Source organism: Mycothermus thermophilus, assembly GCF_041956435.1.
Source record: "Mycothermus thermophilus strain CBS 625.91 unplaced genomic scaffold VTJ04scaffold_3, whole genome shotgun sequence".
Classification (NCBI taxonomy): Eukaryota; Fungi; Ascomycota; class Sordariomycetes; order Sordariales; family Chaetomiaceae; genus Mycothermus; species Mycothermus thermophilus.
This window is the reverse complement of record NW_027191429.1, coordinates 2,591,479-2,609,431: the sequence shown is the minus strand read 5'-3', so window position 1 is coordinate 2,609,431 and position 17,953 is coordinate 2,591,479. Positions and strand designations below refer to the sequence as shown.

Genomic DNA, 17,953 nt, shown 5'->3' with positions numbered 1-17,953 from the left:
ACTCTCCTTTCCACCTTAAGGTACCCACTTACCATTACCCCCATCCCCTCCATTCCTCTGCCAGTAACACAACCTATTATACCTCGATAGACACAAGAAAAAAGACTAGTAACTAACCTCAGGCACCCAATCTATCCCCATCCTAATCCCAAAACTCCCTCATCACCGGCGTCGCCACCGGGCTCATCTTAATCTTGGGCCGGCTCTTAAAAACCGCCTCATAGTCCTGATCATGTCCTTTACTCAGCAACTCCTCCGCCAACTGCAGGGTCGTGTCCGTCCTCCCCTTCTCCTCCTCCTGCTCTTCATCAAAACCAAACTCGTCATCATCATCATCGCCAAACCTCCGCGAAAACGACCCGCTCTTGCGCTGCTGCCTCATCGAACTGCGCCGCTCTCGTTCCATAATCTGCACCTGCTGCCGCGCGACCTCGGTGCCCGCCGCCAGCGAGCGGCGGGTGCGGGTGAGCAGGTCGTCTGGTTGGGAGTAGTTGTAGCTGTAGTTGGGGTGATCGTCCTCGTTGGCGTTGGTGGGGTCGAGAGCATCATCATCGCAAGATGTGCTCTTGTTCATGTTGGTGGTGGTAGTTCGGAACCCGACCGACGACCCGCTGACAACCCTCGACGACCTCCTCCCAATCCCCAGACCACATCCAAATCCAGATCCCAACGGTCTATCACCGCCAGCATTCCTTGTTTCGGCAGCAGGCTCCAACTCATCACCAAACACCAACCCGTCCTCCTCCGCCTGCGCTCGCAAACTGGCCTGCGACGTCCTCCGCGCCAGCGAGAGGATCGTGCGCTCGGCCAGCGAGAGGCGGTGGCGGGGTTTCTTGGACAGCGGGGACGGCGATGCTGCGGAGGGCGGGCGGTTGTTGTTGTTGTTCTTGTTGGGTGTGCTGGGAGAGGGAGGGGACGGTTGAATGTCCATGAAGTTGTCCTTGTCGTCCGGGGAAGAGGGCGGGGAGTAAGCATGGTGGGGCCGAGCTGGAGGGGAGGGTTGGCGGCGGCGGGTGTTTGCCCGGGGTCTGGATTTGGGGGCTGGGAGGTTGGAGCGAGACGGGGGTTTGGTTTCTGTCGCGGCGGTGGTTTTTGATGAGAAGTTCTGGGATTGAGGTCTTTGGCTTGGTTGCGGACCGCGGGGGATGGCGGAGGTGAGGGACCTCCGGAGACGCGAGGGGGTGAGGGCTTCGTCGTCTTCGTTTTGCACCGCCGGGTCTTCGTAAAAGGACTTGGCTTTGCGCAGGATGGGCTGCTCATCAGGGACGGGGATTGGTTCGCGACGGGCGGGTGATGGACGGATCGGAGGCATTGCCTCTGCTTCCAGCTCGTCCAGCTCCGAGATAACTTCGGGCTCGGCATCTTCTTCCTCGTGGTCGTCTGCCGGTCTCCTCTTGCGGAAGAAAGCGGGGACGACCGGAGCGGCAGGGCTGAGACGTGCGAGATCCGACCGCAGCCCGTTGATCAAGGCTTCGTAGTGGGTGTCGGGGGTGGACGGCGGTTTAACGCTCTTCAGCTTGCTGGAGCTTGCCAGGCCGAGATGGAGCGTCGAGTGAGCAGTGAAGCCGAGATCGATGCCTTTCTTGTTGCGCGACTGATTGGCTGCCTTCTCCTCTGTCCCGGCATGACCCAGCATGCGCTCTCGAAAACCCTTCCACCTGGCCAACCGCTGTTGCTGCTGTTCTTGCACCCTTCCATCCAGCTGCTCCATGAGTCCCTTCACCGAGGCCGTCTCGTCCAACTCGGCCAACCTCCCCGCTTGCACGCGTCTCCAAACCCTGTCATACGGAGTTGTAAGAAGCCCATCCTGCTTCGTTCGCGCATCGCCGTACACGAGCGCCTCCATCCACTTCTCGCTTCCCGTCCAATTATTCCTCAATGCGCGCCACACCTCCCGTCTTTGGGCATCCGTAATACCCAAGCGCTCCCTATCCGCCTCGACGGCTCTCCTCGCCGCCTCCCTCCGTCGCAAAAGCCCCTCCTCCTTCTCCCGCAAGACATCCATAAATTCCTCAAATCTCCGCCCCTTCTCCTTTCTCCCCTCCAACCCCCGCGCAAGCGACACGCGATGCGCCAAAGCCAGCGCCACCAACCTGGCCTTATCCGGCGCCGGATCCAGCGCCAACGCCAGCGCCGGCACCGGCGCCCTTCTCCCCGCCTTCCCATCTTTCCTGCGCGCAGCAGAAGCAGCAGCCCTCCTCTCCCTCTCCCAAACCACCTTCCTCAACACCGCGCCGGCAAACGCGGCCAGCACCTCCTCGACCCTCTCGCCCTTGCACTCGTCCAGCATGCCCTTGCGAACCACCACCTCGCGGCCGATCGCGCCCGTCTTTTTCGCCTGCTCGAGGCATTTCAGCAGCGCGTCGCGCAGGGCGATGGACTGGCGCTGGTCGGCGGGCGGGAAGAGAGGCTGCAGCTTCGCGCGGGTCTCGTCCGGGTCGTAGAGCGCGAAGAGGTGGTACAGGGCCCATTCGACGGCTTGGATGCGCGGTTTGTGCAGGTTGGGGTCGCGCGACGTGAAGAGGGCCGGGGTGAGGAGGGCGGATGGATAGGAAGGGTGCAGGTCGAGGTCGAGGAGGTGGAGGGTGGTGAGGAAGAGGGAGATGTTGGAGGGGTTGGTCGGGGTGGGGATGGATGACGAGGAGGAGGCGGAAGAGGTGGTTGTTGTTGTTGTCGTCGTCGTCGTCGTTGTTGTCGGGGCTGTTGGCCTGGAGGAGAGAGCCGGTTCTTGATGGTGTTGTGTTGCTGTTGTCGTCTGCTTGGTCTGCCTGCTCACACCGCCGATGCGGGAGCGCAGAGACGGGTTGCGGATGGGAGTTGACATGGCGACGGCGGATGCCATGGCGACTGTATCATGGTCGCTTGACGGCGCTGGATGATGGGACGGTGAATTGATGGGTTTGCGACAGACGCGATGGTGGTTTTGGGGCGCGATGGCAGGAGGAACGGAAGAAAACTGGTCGGGAGATTGGCGCAAAGCTGATGCGGTGTGGACTCTGGCTTGTGTGTTCGTGCAGCGTTACAACAGGTTGCATCAGCGCTCCAGCGCTCCAGCGACGAGACGGGTGCTGGTCGTTGTAAACATGCGCCTGTGGGGATTCAGTGACCGGTGCGCGGCGCCAAGACCGGCGCCGTCACGGGCCGAGCCAAGAACCTTGGAATGCTGCAAGGTCCAGGACACGTCCGCATCGAGGAAGCGCCAATCGACGCCGTCTACGTTGTCCATGAGTTGGCCATTGTCCTCCGATTCAGGGGCTTCCGATTTCTTGCACTCTGTCCAATGGCTCATGGACGACATGAGATTCTTACCCCGCTATCACCTTGATCTCTTTACGTATCTCTCTCTTCACCTAGTACACGCAGCCGTGGGGTCGGGTGTCTGTTGCTGACGCCGCACAGCAATAGTGGATGTATGTACATACATACTTGGTACGGAGTACTCCGTATGACAACCCGGCCGCCGTGTCACCAGAAATAAATGTCTGCATTGCTCAGGAGAACACCATCGTACCTGTCCATTTCCAAGTACTACAACCTTATCCGATTGTCCTTGGTGACATCTCATGCTCTGACATTCCAGATTACAGACTGCTCCAACTTTCATGACATCATCCACTGAGACCATCGTGCCCTGAGACATGCACATCAGCTCCATCAGGAGCAGACCTTGGAACCCGAAAAATCGTACGTCTTGGCTGCTTGATGCCGGAGTTCCCGCGGTCAACGATCCCACTTCGGACGATTCCGTCCCGTCGCTCCGGAGTCCAGAACACAGAGCAGACCGCCTGGCAGAGTGTTCACTTGGTTCATTCACACGCCGAGCAGTGTAAACCTAGAGTAGAAAAGGAGACGAGAAAAGACAAGACATTGGCATCCATTGGCATATCATCATCCCTTTCCCGTCCCCTTCTCGAAGCCATGAACACGAGCGGATGCAACATCAAGGCACGAACAGCCAAGCAGGAATCGGTGTTGGCGGCAATCTCCCATCCTCTGGCGGTGCTGGCGATTGGCTCCCGGCAGTTGGCAACATGATTCTGGTCGGTTTGGCGAGGGAAACGAAGGGCCTTGGCAGATGCAAGACGGCGATCCAGGAACGGAAGCCCAGGGTCAAAGCAGGGTTGAAGAGGGTTGGCACCGTGGCGATGCAACCCCAAACGATCCCCATTGGCCCCGATGGACCAGCCAAACGCTCCCAAGAATCCCAAAAATCGCCCCTGGCTCCACGAATCTCAGGTCCAGCAGGTCTATCGGGCCCACCTGTCTTCGGATCGCCAGGGGGCTATGACGGCCAGATGCCGTGTTCTTAAGCCTGCATCTCGAACCGTTGGCGCTGGCATCCCTTTCCTCCGCATTCCCCTCTTGCTGTCTCAACAGCGAGCTGTCGGTCGTTGGTGTTGTCCTTTTGTCCTTCGAGTCAATCGCTCAATCGACTTGTTGTTCATTTTGATTTATTCTTCTTCCACGAAGGCCATCTCCATTCGCTAGGTGGCCAGTTTTGTTGCGTCACTTATATTTGTGCAGATCGATCTAGATCCTCTAGCGCTTTCACCACTTCGACCAGCATCCATTACAGACGCTAGTAACGATCCATAGACACTCGCTCACCATGAAATCCGCCGCTATCCTCTCAGCCCTGGCGGCCGTGTCCGCCGTTCACGCTGGTCCTGCCGCTGGTCCCAAGACCAAGCGTGCCGATGTCGTCCCCATCACGGCCAAGGGCAACGCCTTCTTCCAGGGCAACAAGCGCTTCTACGTCCGCGGTGTCGACTACCAGCCCGGCGGCGCTTCGGGCAACGTCGATCCCCTGGCCGACCCCAAGGTGTGCATGCCCGACATTGAAAAGTTCAAGAAGCTCGGCATCAACGTCATCCGCGTCTACTCGACCGACAACTCCAAGGACCACGACGAGTGCATGAACGCCCTGGCCGACGAGGGCATCTACGTCATGCTCGACGCCAACAACCCCAAGTACTCCATCAACCGCGACGACCCCCACGGCTCCTACAACGCCGTGTATCTGCAGAGCGTCTTCGCCACCATCGACGCCTTTGCCAAGTATCCCAACACCATGGCCTTCTTCTCGGGCAACGAGGTCATCCACGACCACCTCAACACCACCCGCTCCGCCAAGTATGTCAAGGCCACCACGCGTGACATGCGCGCCTACATCAAGGCCCGCGGCTACCGCCCCATCCTGGTCGGCTACTCGGCCGCCGATGTCACCACCAACCGCATGCAGACCGCCGCCTACTTCAACTGCGGCAGCGATGAGGAGCGCAGCGACTTCTTTGCTTTCGTACGTTCAAACCCCTCTACCCACCTTTCCCCACATGCTTTAGACATCCCCCCACTAACCCGTTCCCCAGAATGATTACTCCTGGTGCACGAGTGACTTCATCACTTCGGGCTGGGACCAAAAGGTCAAGGCCTTCGAGAACTACGGCCTTCCTCTCTTCCTCTCGGAGTACGGCTGCAACCAAAACAAGCGCAACTTCCGCGAGCTCGAGTCGCTCATGCACAAGAACATGACGCACGTCTACTCGGGCGGTCTCATGTACGAGTACTCCCTGGAGCCCAACGGCTACGGCATCGTCAAGATCGAGGGCGGCGACGTCAAGGGCGGCATCGACCAGACCGGCAAGCGCGTCGAGCTGGACGAGTTCGAGGCCTTCCAGAAGGCTCTCAAGGACTACCCCGCCCCGGACGGCGACGGCGGCTACAACCCCACCAGCAAGGCGTCCGAGTGCCCGCCCAAGGACGAGCACTGGGACGTCGAGCCCGGCACGCTGCCCGACATCCCCGAGGGAGCCAAGAAGTACTTCGAGACGGGCGCCGGCAAAGGCCCCGGCCTCAAGGGCCCCGGCTCGCAGTGGGCTACCGACCAAGCTTCGACCGGCGAGAACGGCGAGACGGGGCCGGTCAAGGATGGAGATAAGAATGCTGCGGCCGTGCCGGGGGCGTCGGTGGCGGTTTCGGGGTTGGCGGTGGTGTTGAGCGTGCTTGGAGGGATGCTTCTGTGAGGAGATGAGTAGTGTAGACCGTTGGGGTTGGAGGACCTTTGGCTTTTCAATGATTTTGGGTTTGCAACGGCTTCTTGGTTTTGGTCCATTCCGTTACAAAGGGGTAAAAAGACGACTGGACTACGGTTGGGTTTGGCTTACTTGACTTTTTAATTCGGCATGAATTTTGAGTCTTTTGGTATTCGGGAAAACAGAGTTTTATGACAAGGCATTTTTGGTTTGACATGGCATTCTAGTTGGCTCGTTTGGATTTCCCGTGATGATTGTCTTTGTTTTGATCGGCCTCCCCGTTGTCACCGCCACTTCTGGTCAAAAAAAAAAGTCATCCTCACAAGGCAAGTTTTACGATCACGAACACAACATCAACCTGAGGCAACCTGCCGTTACCTCGAGGCATTCATTCATCTCGAAATGAAATAGAGGCCTCATCGCAGATGCGACAGCACATATCTCACTGAACACAACGCGGATGTCCTGAACGGGAATCCTATGCGGCCGGAAACCCCATCAATTTTCGGCCCCCAATCCGACGCCAGCCACACGAGGCTTTCCGCAAGCCACCCACGCTTCCCTGAACAACTCCCCTGACCGCCACACGGGCTCTCGCTCGCCCGCATTGTATTCCTTGGTTCCGAGCTGTCCTGGATGGTGCGCTAAGTATGCTGTGTCTCAGTTGACGGGATCGCTGGCCTGTTTGTTCAGCAGATTGATGCGATTTATTTTACTCGTAAATGCTGTGTAAGGTTTCTACTGATCAGTAATCCTGAAGTACTCGGATTTCCTTGGTCGGAGTATGGTATGTAGGAGACAGGGCCAACACATCGAGCTCCCCCTTCCTATCTGCGTTGCAACGCCCTATGATGGCTCCGAATCGCGTCTGGTTGGCGGATGTGTGACGGTGCGGAGGGTGTCGATGGTCGCTGACTGGGCGCCGGTACGGGGAATGTAACGGTGAGACGTGGTGCATGCATTGTGCAGGGTGTAGATGGTCATGACACAAGATCCATACTTGTTGTGGGCTTGGGATTTGGATATAATGCGGTGAGCCCCATCTCACCTTGCGTCTTGTCCTACCTAACTTAGCTTGTCGTCGTCGTCATCTCGTCATCTCGTCGTCGAGGTCGGCGAGTCTTGCGTGTTTCTTGCGTGTTTCTCTCCTTGGATTGAGGAGTTGTTTGCTGGCGACTTACTTCTGCCAGACAAAAACAGCCGGCTTTCGTCCTCGACTTGATCTCTGATCTCTCAAGCGGAGAAACAGCTTTGAGAGGACTCACAACACCCATCCTCGCAAACTCCTAATTAACACAAACAAAACCAACACACAATGTCGCGCCTAATACGAAACTCCTACTTCAACCTCCTCACCTTCCTCCTCACCCTCGCCTGGCTCTGTAAGCATCCCCCCTCCCAACCGCCCCCCCCCCACCCCGTTTTGGATCTCGCACGATCCCGCCTGACTAACACTCACTCGCCCAAGGCGCCTTCGTCTCCGCCAAGGGCGGCGGCGGCGGCCACGGCAGCAGCGGCGGCGGTCGCAGTGGTGGCGGCGGCCGCAAAAAGACCTACTACGGCGGCGGCGGCGGTACTTCCCATGGCTACGACTCCGACTCAGACTGGGAATGGGACTCGGACGACGAGGAGGACGACCCTTGGTTCTCCTTCCACGACCGCTCCGATTACTACTATTCCGGCCGCCGCGATGACGCCCGCGACTTGGTCATCAAGGCGATCGACTTCCGCAGGGTGCACGGCGTGCTGGCGTCGCTGGCGATGGTGTTGTTGTTCCCGTTGGGAAGTATCGTGCTGCGCCTGTGGACGCCGAAGGAGCGCGGGGATGTGGTGGTCAGTAGCTCGGTGAGCAAGGTCAGACGGGCGGTGGAGAGCGTGCATGGGTTCCATGTGCATGTGCTGGTGCAGGTGGTGGGGTGGATGATGTGGGTTGCGGCGGCGGGGTTGGGGATTTGGTTGGTGAGTGTGGTGAGGGGGCCGAGGGGGAAGGATTTGGTGAGTGCTTCCATCATTCTATTCCATCCCATCCGTCCTCGTTGTGGTTGGGTTCTTGAGAATGTGGCAAATGTGTACCTGGCGATGGTTGCTAACTGACACCCGGTAGTTTTTCTACCCCAAGACACGCCATCACCCCATCATCGGGATAGTCGTTTTCGCCCTGCTACTCCTCCAGCCCATCTTTGGCTTCCTCCACCATCGCGGGTACAAGCGCCTGGGCCGTCGGACGTTCTGGTCCTCGGCGCATCTGTTTGTTGGACGCGTCGGCGTGACTCTGGGCATTATCAACGGCGGGCTGGGTCTGCAGGTCGCGGAGGCCGAGACGCGGTGGATCATCGCCTACTCGGTCGTCGCCGGGGTGTTGTGGCTGGTGTGGATGGCCGTGGCGATGTGGTCCGAGATTAGGAGGCTGAATAGGCGGGATGGGGAGGCGAAGTTGAGGAGGTTGAGGGAAGCAGAGGAGGACAAGCCGCCGGCGTATGCTTAATTGGGTTGGGATTTCGGAGGGAGTTGGGCGTTCCGGTGTAGGGGAAGGGATCTAGGTTTGGATTTGGATAATACCCACGTTTTTCTTTCGGATGACCTTACGGATTTGAGGCTTTGTATTTAATTGTCAACTAAATGATGTTGGTTCTTTAGAGTCAACTTCGAGTGTTGCTGAGACTGACATGAAGACTGATTATTGCTGCTAGGGAATCATGCACGGTGGAATTTGGGTCACAGATGTAACGCCGAACCAACAAGCTTCAGGTTCTAGCCCATCAGTCGATACCACTGTGGGGGATTTCCCGGCCGTTCTGTCCATCCCGTCCATCCCCGGTCATATCGTTGTATCGTCCCAGATGCCCAGGGGTTGGTGGTATTCCGGACCCATGGACCCGAACTTCGACTCTGAGTCTAGATTAAATAACCGGCGGCGAACCACCGTCATCTCACTCGCTAATCCCACCGCACCTATGTAAAGTATCCCAAAACATACCTATATTGTATTGACCCGAAAGCGAAAAGGAACGTGATGGCACGTGGAGTCGATGAGACATAACCATCAATCCACGGAGGATCTCACTCCACTACTACTAAACATATTAAAGAGGCATCGAGACCAACACGAGCAATCCCTTAATATGGTTCAGTCATCGCCCTTCGCTTTCCCCCGCTTCACCAGGCGGCTCGCTCAGCCCGCCCTTGAACAGCTGTCGCGATGAGGCTCCTCACCTTCACATCGCTACTTGTCCTAACCGCCGCGCACCCGGCGCGCTACTCAAAATGGAGGCCATCATGCTCGGAGATTGAGACGCCGTCACCGTCAAGCGAAGCATCGATCACTACAGACCCTCCAGAGCCCAGCACTACTACTCCCGTGATCACGCACATATTTTCATACATCAGCACCTCGTCTGCTGAGCCTACCGGGTCATGGATTCCTCCCGAGGAGACCGATAGCACTGCTTCGGAATCGACAAGCTCATCCGCAGAGAATGAGATCTCGACGCAGTCCGACGCGACGTCTGTTTCGACAGTTTCTACTGAGATTAGCACCACTGAAGAACCGCCGACGACCACGTTCACGGAGCCTGAGACATCGACCCTGTCTGAAGAGCCGTCAACTTCCGAGGAGCCTGTTACCACTACGTCGGCTTCTGAGGAGCCAACGACTACGCCGGTTTCTGAGGAGCCAACCACTACCCCAGTGTCTGAGGAGCCGACGACTATGCCGGTTTCTGAGGAGCCGACTACTGTGCCAACGTCCGAAGAACCTACCACGGCTGTTCCGACTTCCGAGGAACCCACTGCTGTGCCGACATCTGAGGAACCCACCACTGAGCCGACATCAGCGCCAACGGCTAGTCCCACATGCCCCGAGCCCGGGACTGGTCCACGGCGGTTCAAGGGGTCCGTCTCCGATGTGGCCAACATCGGCTTTGCCACGCTCAACGGGGGGTGAGTCCGCTCAAAAGAGTGCCCGGCCATGGAAGAATCTGGATTGACAAGGTTGCGCTGCGCAGAACGACCGGCGGAGCTGGCGGTAAGGTGGTCGTAGTGTCGACTCTGTCCGAGTTCTCCTCGGCTGTTAGCGAGAAGAACACGGAGCCTGTCATCGTCGTCGTCAACGGCACCATCACCGGCAACACCAAGATCAAGGTCGGGAGTAACAAGACCATTATCGGCCTGCCGGGCTCCGGTGAGTACCCCAGGAAGATCAACAACAACACCCTGTTAAGATGAGAGTTGAGCCTGATATCCGGAACCGCAGGCTTCGTGGGAATCGGCCTCACCTTCAAAAACCAGCGCAACCTCATCCTGCGCAACATCGTCTCCTCCTTCGTCGAGGCGGCCAACGGCGACGGCCTCACCATCGACGCCAGCACCAACGTCTGGGTCGACCACTGCGAGTTCTTTTCGACTCTGGCTGTCGACAAGGACAAGCACGATGGGCTGGTGGACGCGTCCCACGGGGCGGACTTTATCACCATCTCTCAGTACGCCACCCCTTCGAGCGATGCCATGCCCCCTACCTGTGTGTTTTCCGTGACCTAAACTAACTGTCCCCTCCAGCACCTACTTCCACGACCACTGGAAGGGCTCCCTCGCCGGGCACAACGACAACAACCACGCCGAGGACGTCGGCAAGCTGCACATCACCTACGCCAACAACTACTGGTACAATATCAACTCGCGCGGCCCTCTGTTCCGCTACGGCACTGGCCACGTCTACAACTCCTACTATACAGGGTATGTCCTCCCCCCTCTCCCTCTCCTCCCCCGCTCAACCCAACTGACCAACCCAAAACAGAATGGCCTCCGCCATCAACTCCCGCATGGGCGCCAAGATGCTCGTGCAAAACACCGTATTCCGCAACGTCAACGTGCCCATCACGAGCCGCGACTCGAGCGAGCTGGGCTACGCCACGGTGCTTGACAGCGATCTGGGCGGACGGTACAACGACGCGCCCGAGGCGGCCATGGGCGTCTGCGAGATCGGGTATCCGTATACGCTGATTCCGACGGAGAAGGTCGCTGAGGTTGTGCAGAAGACGGCGGGCGCGGTATTGGGGTTGGTGGAGTTTGAGGAGGACGGGGAGGGGGAGTGTTTGGTGAGTGAGGAGGAGGTGGAGGAGGTTGCGGGGGCGAGGAGGGTTTGTGGGGAGGAGGAGGAGGAGAGTGATGGGGAGGAGGGTGAGGAAGGTGGTGAAGAGTGTGACGGAGAAGGTGGAGAGGACGGTGAGGGTGGTGAGGAGGAGGGAGACGGGGAGAATGGTGAAGAGGGTGGTGAGGAGGACGGTGAGGATGGTGATGAGTGAGGACGATATGTTCGTGAGGCGTTGCATCCCTCATGACTAGAAAACCTGGATACCTACCCACCTAGGTATTGTGCAGTATTAATACTTCCTCAAATCAGTCGCCTCGAGCAGAGGGTAGCAAGTAAACAAAACTAGGTAAACCAAAAATCCAAAGTATTTGCCGAGGTGGTCAGGAAGAGGTGGGTAAGCCGAGTTTATCTAGGTATTCTCCAGGCCTCGGCCAGAAACCCCAGGCCGTAAGGTTATGATGAATATTGTGTCGTTCCTGTTGAACAGTAGTATCCTGTGGAACTGTCTGCCTGACACGATGTCAGCGCGGATCGTGCAAGGATGTCGCCTTATGTGTGATTCTGGGATACTCACTAGGGATGTCAAGATCCAAATATTGTTCTCTGATTGTCTTCATTCGTGGTGGTGAATTTGTCTTTCTTTGTTCTGAAGAGCTTATGGGACTATTAGTCTCACTTCCGCTTTATTTAACAGACGTTGAGGAACGATATAAATAACATCGGTCAGATCTCGCATATATCCCACCTGAAGGACACTTTATCCCCGTCATTAACATATAATCTGATATACCCGGAATCCGGCATGTATCTGCTATTTCCTCATGATCCCGTCTCCTCGGGCGACAACACGGAACAGCTTGCTATTAATTCCCTTATTAATACATTAATTATCAGCTGCCGAGTCAAGACACTCACTAGACTGTAGGTTCTCAGACGCAAGTCAAGACAAGACAAGCTCCGAAGAAGTTATTAACTAATTAATACCGCTCTCCGGTGCGGGGGACCGGGGAACCGGATGTGCATCAACTGCTTCCCCGGCCTGGCCTGGCTGAATTTGACGGTACAGACCATCCTTGGCTCCCAGCATTATCGCTGCGTCGATGGCTGCGAGATACATTGGCGTGATAACCTCGCAGCTCGGCACCGTGTTTTTTTGTTTCTTCTATCCATGCAGACCTCTCCCCAAGCGAGGACAACCCTGACAGAATCTAGATGTCCTCGACCCAGACCAACTGAATGTGCAGCAGAGGGATGTTTCATGGGCAAAGGTAGGGGTTGCTTCATGTACATACATGACCACAATTTTGCCCCCATGGATGTGTTGGCTCTATTAGCCATCGCAGCAGAGGACGATAATGTTCATCCTGTCAGTTCCTGTTGCAGAGTCAGGCGGACGAAAACGGATCCTTGACGGGATAATGACCTGCCCTTGAGTATAGTGAGTCAGCAAACATCTTGGATAGGGGAGGCATCTCCCTTTCCTGGCCTTGATGACAGTGATATGTACATACCTCGCGTAGGTGCCTTACCTATAATACAGGAAGATATGCCTGCCCCCCAGCCGTCCTCGCCCCCCACGGCCCATCCGGCTCCATCTGCGAGTAAAGGAACTCCAGCAACCTATTGGTATCATCCTCCTCCTCATCCAGCGCCACCGACGGTCCCCTCCGCTTATAAAACGGAAACTCAAAGTACTCTGGATAAAACCCAGCGTACTCCCAATCCACAATCGCCGCGATCTTGAGCGTCTCCGGATTGACAATGACATTATGCTGCGAGCAGTCGTTGTGACAAAACACATACTCTGGTCTCTCCGCAACCCTCAAGCGTGACCAGTCATCCCTGTCCGTCTCGCACAGCACGCGGTACGGCGGGATCACGATCCCCGACGGCCCGCCCAGCCTGTTCGATGTAAGCTTCTTGAGCTCCCGCAAATGTTCTTCCAGCTCCTCCATCACCACCCGCTGCTGCTGCTCCGGCAGGTCCGCCATGCTCACGCCCTCGACGTACTCGGTGATGAGGTAGTAGGCGTCGTCGTCCTCGAAGTCGCAAAAGAGCAGCGGCACAGGGATGGACGTGTTGCGGCGGATGTAGCGCAGCGTGTCGGCTTCGTTCTTGATGGATTCCTTGCGCAGCCGCGCAAAGTGTTGAGACTCTGGAGGGATCTCGCGCGCTCGGAGGCAGCGTTTGATGAAGGCGTTGCCGCGCCGGTAGTATTTCCTGTCGCCGGTCGTGGCGAGGCAGCCTTCCTCGGAGGTCAGGGAGGGTTGGGGCACGAGACGGGGTCGTTGTTGGCGAGGGGGTATGGGGGAGGTCATGCTTGTTGTGAGGATGGGATGTTAGGTGTGGTCTCGAGAGGCGATGTCGAGTCTGATGTTGGACGGATTGAGCCGGGCTGCTCGGATGACAATGAGCCGCGACTTGAGCATCCAGAGGAAGCAGAGGTCAAGCTGAGAGAAGCAGATGATGTTGACATGGCTGAAAGGTTGGGGTCGGAGGGGAGGGGCTATCGGGCTGTTGGGCGTAGAGAGGGCCTATCTCGCAAACGGGGGAGTCCGCACATTTTCGTCCACGTCTGGCTGCCGAAGGCGCAGGCGCTGCAGGCTCTGGTTGCAACGGTTGCACGAGAGAGTTCGTGGGCGGGCTCCGAGTCGTTCGCTGTGCTGCAGTGGAATTCTCCCGCGGACGGAGGCTTGGCTGGACAAGGGGAGGGAGCACGGCATGGTGTCCTTGAGGGGGGAACTCAGTCTGGCTGTGGAGTCAACAAAGCCTGTGGATAAGAGTTTTGTCGAGCCTGGCTCGAGGGCGGGATGGTGTGGGATATCTGCGGGTTTGGATTCAGGGGTATTTTCCGGGTTTCTGTAGTATTCCTGGGCGTCAACAGATTAACTAAACTGACATGTCAACGTCGAAACCCCCCTAAACAAGCATCAGTCATGTCCCCACCACCACACCACCACACCACACCACACCAGAATGGTTCGTTCTTGGAAGAATCGACGCCGCTTCCATGGATATTGCCCACTACCACCTAACCACCTGGGGGCACGGGACGGCAAAGCACATCCGGCAGAATCTGTGGATTGAGGGTTTCATAGGATCAACAAACCTGCAGCTGGCATCCTTCACCTACCCTCTTGATGTCCTTGACTGCCACCCTCTTGGGCTGTTGACCCCAGCAGCCCCCCTTGCCCGTCGACTTGGGCGTAGCTTGAGGGGCAGTTCCTGGCACGACGCAGTCGCATTCTCCTGCAACTGGGTATGATCACACTCCCACACCGTCCCTCCATTCTGCTGTCCTCCTCCCCTCCCCCGGGATGAAGACTGCAGGGGACAGCACACAGCGGGGTAGGTATGGCTCTGTTGACTGCCAATGGGATCGATGCCCGCATATGTTTTCAGGGCTGTCGCCGCTTTTGTATTGCCACAATGGGTGTTTGGTTGTTGAAGACAGCGTCCGAAGTGCATGGAGAGTGCATGGCGGGTGGGTGGTACCGAGTTTGGCGCCGTTAATCCTTGCGAGGTTCACATGTTTCCTGACATACTGTGGCCATGGCATCCTTCCTTATGTAATAGTGTTGACTGAGGATTAACTCTTTGTGCTTGTCGGATGGGGGCATTCCTGAAGACACTCACCTTGCTGCCAGTCAAACCCTCAAGCGATGTGTATTCGACCGGAATAAAATGACATGTTGGCCATTGATTCAGTATTTGAAATGGCTGTAATCTTGCACCGTCATCGGCCTTCTTGGAGTGGATCTCAGTGGGACGTGGATAAAGTGGAAGGATTAATCCCTATGCAGAGATGTGCTTGTTGGCGATGGTTCAGGGGTGGTGCGCTTGGATTTCACTCGGAGCCACTTGATCAACACCTCATTTGGTGTTTCTCACCGCTGATGTAAGTACCAGGTAAAGGGAAGAGTTCCTGACATCCAATGCATTACATCTTGGTGGGTTACATGCGTTAGCTAAGCTTTCCCGACTTTCTTTCGATTCTCGACCTCGAGACAAACAAGAAGGAATAACTCAGAGAAGGCAACCAGGCAGCCACAAACTGTACACTGTGCCGAGCACTGACGGTTGGGAAAGAGCGAGAACAGAGAACTGGCTTCATCGACCCTGCTCTTTCCCCACGAATCTCCCAACTGGGTCTTTGTTGGTCTCATGATCACGCAACCCCAGGACGCTGTTGCCTGTATTAATGGGTCTTGGTCATCAAAGTTCACCAGGGTTCGGGCACTTCAAATTGGAATTTGCCCCATCTTCCAGGTTCCAAATGTTTTCCTTTTTCATCCAACCCAACAACGACCACACAAACACCGCCCCTCCACACCACGTTGCCTGTCCCAGGTCTCTTCGGCTTCTGCCGCCTTCATTCGTTAAAGCAATCAATTATCAAGACTTCATTCTCACCATGACGCCCATCTCTCCCTCGAGCACCACGATGGGTTCCTGTGTCTAGATGACAGGATGCTACAAACCCGACAGTGAGTCCTCCGAGCCTACGTCCCGTCCCATGTCTCCACGAAATTGTAACCCCCTGCCCTCCAACCCGACCAACACGGCGGTGGCGCCAAGCATCAACAACAACCTCTTGCCAAATCGGGTTCCGTACCCGTGGACGATTGGTCCCCAAAGATGGCCGACCCACCCTCAGCATGAAGATCCCGCATCGGCCGCTGACATGGCTGCGACCCTTGGTCGCCACGGTTCCTGCCGCCTGGTTCCTGTCAACCGGGAGGAGTCATGGTTCTGTTGTGCCTGTTGGCAGAACTCTTAGCTGTTCATCAATAGCATCGCTATCAACCTGGCAGTAATATAGCAGCTGACGATGTCATCTTTCCTTAGATTCCCATGCCAGCATTGACCACACCCTCGCCCCAGGCCAGTCTTCTTCCCTGCCCGGTCATGCACTGAAGCTCCCGGGCACTACAGTAAGAACGCCGCGCCACTTCCCCAACTGGTACCACTCCACCACCTGACGTATCTTTGGACTCAGATCATCAATTCCTCCAACTCTCATTCCCACTTGTTCACAAGGCACAATGCCATCCGAACGAGCCCGACCCAGTCCAAGGCCATCGTTTTGGCGGTCCTCGCAATGGCAGCAACCCACATGATGAAGTCCAATCCACTAGGCATTATTGTCACCATCATGGGCTTTGCCATGATGGCCCACATGCTGCTCGGTCTTGACTTGGTGCCGCAGTTCTTTGCCCGGCCCCAAGCCCTCATTGATCGGATGGTCCAGCATGTCCAGAAGATAAAGCTGCCTACAACCTTGCTCTGGATCCTCTTGGCCAATCCGGTATTATCCAACGAACAATGGCCCTCAGACGTACTTCTCCAGGATGCAACCGTCGGCACTTCGACCAACGGCCGCCCCTTCACCATGGTTGGCTCGACCGGTTCCGGAGTCCGGTCACTCCGCCTCTACCGAAGCAGCGGCAAAGAAGGTTATCTCCGCGGTTTGTCTGTCGGTTTCACGGACGGAACCAAGATGCAGGGCGGCGTAGCCAAGGATCAAGAGGAAGAATTCGTATGTGCAATGGCCCCCACCACTTACCAATGTTTCATCATGCACCTCATCCCTTGCGACATGTCTTGAGGGTTAATGCTAACTGTTGCGATGAGCAGACTCTCGAAGACAACGAGTACATCAAATCCATGACACTTTGGGCCACGCAGGAGAGCCGGTTCGCCAGTTTGTCGCGTATGTTTCGGCCCACGAGCCGTGTCGCCCGGATTAACATCACCACCAACCAGCGCTCTTGGAGCTATGGCGTAGACAAGACAGACGGACTTTCCTCCAAAGTCGCCAACGTAGGCTCCGGCTTGCTTGTCGGATTTCGTGGTCGCTCCGAAGACTACCTTGACCAGCTTACCCCCGTTTTCCTTAAACCAGTTTCCGAGTCAAGAATCGACAACGTCACGTATGACTCTCTGGTCCCCGGAAAAGGCCTGCGCCTGGTCACTCTGCGCGAGGGGTCTGCCACATGGAACGGCACCGATTACCAATGGAATTTTGCCGGTTCAGAGGAGCGTGAGATCGAAACCACCGTTTCCACCAGTCTGGCTCTCCAAGGAACCTTCTCCATTGTTATCGCAGTCTTGGGGTCCGGCATCACCTATGCAGCTTCGGAAACAATTACGTTCACAAAACAGACCCGGTATCTGGAGAGGCCAATATTGGCGTGGAGCACGACCATTTCCTTGTCAAAAGACCTCCCTAGCGTGTCGTGTGTCGCCAGAGTCTGGGAGGCCAGGATCGATGCCCCGTGGACCGGTCTTCAGACTCTTTCTTGGGAGGACAACAAATCGCTCACGTTCAACACCAAGGGGTCCCTGCGCCGTGTCGTATATGGCAATGTCAAGACGGCTTGCTTCCCTCTGTATGCATACTCGTCGGGCTCAGATAATGACTGTGGATCCGAATCGGATGATGAGACACGAGTATGGAAGGGGTGGAACGAGTATGATGGCAAGAAAGAATGCTGTGGCTGTGAGGGGAAGGGATGCTCTGGTTTCGAAAGTGAAAAGGACTAGATGAGAGAACAGCGCATATTGGGGGCACGGATTAATACCGCAGAGATAGCTTGTAGGTGTTAGTCGCAGCGGAGTCAGATCCACGGAAGGATGGTCAATAAATACCCTGTTGCTGCTCCTGTTCAACAGAGTTCCGTTCCTCTCGGTACTGTAGGTTGCCCATGTCGACCATCATTTTGTTTTTGCGTGATATTGGCTCTTGGAGATGCAAACATACAACCTTTGGAGAATCCATGTTGAGCCTCTACGGCTGTTACCTGTGATGGTACCTCTGAGAGGAGATTGG

General features: G+C 56.5%; 9 protein-coding genes across 9 annotated transcripts; 5 read left to right on the top strand and 4 right to left on the bottom strand.

Moving 5' to 3' along the window:
* Positions 1–142: 142 nt before the first annotated feature.
* VTJ04DRAFT_5074 (uncharacterized protein) lies at positions 143–2,842 on the bottom strand (the record flags this gene model as incomplete). The annotated part of the gene is made up of 1 exon (XM_069363150.1): positions 143–2,842. One exon carries the CDS (start codon positions 2,840–2,842, stop codon positions 143–145), a length of 2,700 nt encoding a protein of 899 aa, XP_069220025.1.
* Positions 2,843–3,034: 192 nt separating this feature from the next.
* Positions 3,035–3,298, bottom strand: VTJ04DRAFT_5073 (uncharacterized protein; the record flags this gene model as incomplete). The annotated part of the gene is made up of 1 exon (XM_069363149.1): positions 3,035–3,298. One exon carries the CDS (start codon positions 3,296–3,298, stop codon positions 3,035–3,037), a length of 264 nt encoding a protein of 87 aa, XP_069220024.1.
* Positions 3,299–4,176: 878 nt separating this feature from the next.
* VTJ04DRAFT_5072 (uncharacterized protein) lies at positions 4,177–4,583 on the top strand (the record flags this gene model as incomplete). Its single annotated transcript, XM_069363148.1, has 2 exons — positions 4,177–4,300; positions 4,378–4,583. The coding sequence occupies 2 exons, from the start codon at positions 4,177–4,179 to the stop codon at positions 4,581–4,583; spliced, it is 330 nt and encodes a 109-aa protein (XP_069220023.1).
* A 26-nt stretch (positions 4,584–4,609) lies between these two features.
* On the top strand, positions 4,610–6,023 carry VTJ04DRAFT_5071 (uncharacterized protein; the record flags this gene model as incomplete). Its single annotated transcript, XM_069363147.1, has 2 exons — positions 4,610–5,299; positions 5,370–6,023. 2 exons carry the CDS (start codon positions 4,610–4,612, stop codon positions 6,021–6,023), a joined length of 1,344 nt encoding a protein of 447 aa, XP_069220022.1.
* A 46-nt stretch (positions 6,024–6,069) lies between these two features.
* On the bottom strand, positions 6,070–6,990 carry VTJ04DRAFT_5070 (uncharacterized protein; the record flags this gene model as incomplete). Its single annotated transcript, XM_069363146.1, has 2 exons — positions 6,070–6,255; positions 6,949–6,990. The coding sequence occupies 2 exons, from the start codon at positions 6,988–6,990 to the stop codon at positions 6,070–6,072; spliced, it is 228 nt and encodes a 75-aa protein (XP_069220021.1).
* A 357-nt stretch (positions 6,991–7,347) lies between these two features.
* Positions 7,348–8,517, top strand: VTJ04DRAFT_5069 (uncharacterized protein; the record flags this gene model as incomplete). Its single annotated transcript, XM_069363144.1, has 3 exons — positions 7,348–7,414; positions 7,501–8,027; positions 8,137–8,517. The coding sequence occupies 3 exons, from the start codon at positions 7,348–7,350 to the stop codon at positions 8,515–8,517; spliced, it is 975 nt and encodes a 324-aa protein (XP_069220020.1).
* A 714-nt stretch (positions 8,518–9,231) lies between these two features.
* VTJ04DRAFT_5068 (uncharacterized protein) lies at positions 9,232–11,332 on the top strand (the record flags this gene model as incomplete). Its single annotated transcript, XM_069363143.1, has 5 exons — positions 9,232–9,971; positions 10,037–10,212; positions 10,285–10,510; positions 10,587–10,763; positions 10,825–11,332. The coding sequence occupies 5 exons, from the start codon at positions 9,232–9,234 to the stop codon at positions 11,330–11,332; spliced, it is 1,827 nt and encodes a 608-aa protein (XP_069220019.1).
* Positions 11,333–12,650: 1,318 nt separating this feature from the next.
* On the bottom strand, positions 12,651–13,439 carry VTJ04DRAFT_5067 (uncharacterized protein; the record flags this gene model as incomplete). Its single annotated transcript, XM_069363142.1, has 1 exon — positions 12,651–13,439. The coding sequence occupies one exon, from the start codon at positions 13,437–13,439 to the stop codon at positions 12,651–12,653; it is 789 nt and encodes a 262-aa protein (XP_069220018.1).
* Positions 13,440–16,222: 2,783 nt separating this feature from the next.
* VTJ04DRAFT_5066 (uncharacterized protein) lies at positions 16,223–17,667 on the top strand (the record flags this gene model as incomplete). Its single annotated transcript, XM_069363141.1, has 2 exons — positions 16,223–16,660; positions 16,759–17,667. 2 exons carry the CDS (start codon positions 16,223–16,225, stop codon positions 17,665–17,667), a joined length of 1,347 nt encoding a protein of 448 aa, XP_069220017.1.
* Between the last annotated feature and the right edge of the window lie 286 nt (positions 17,668–17,953).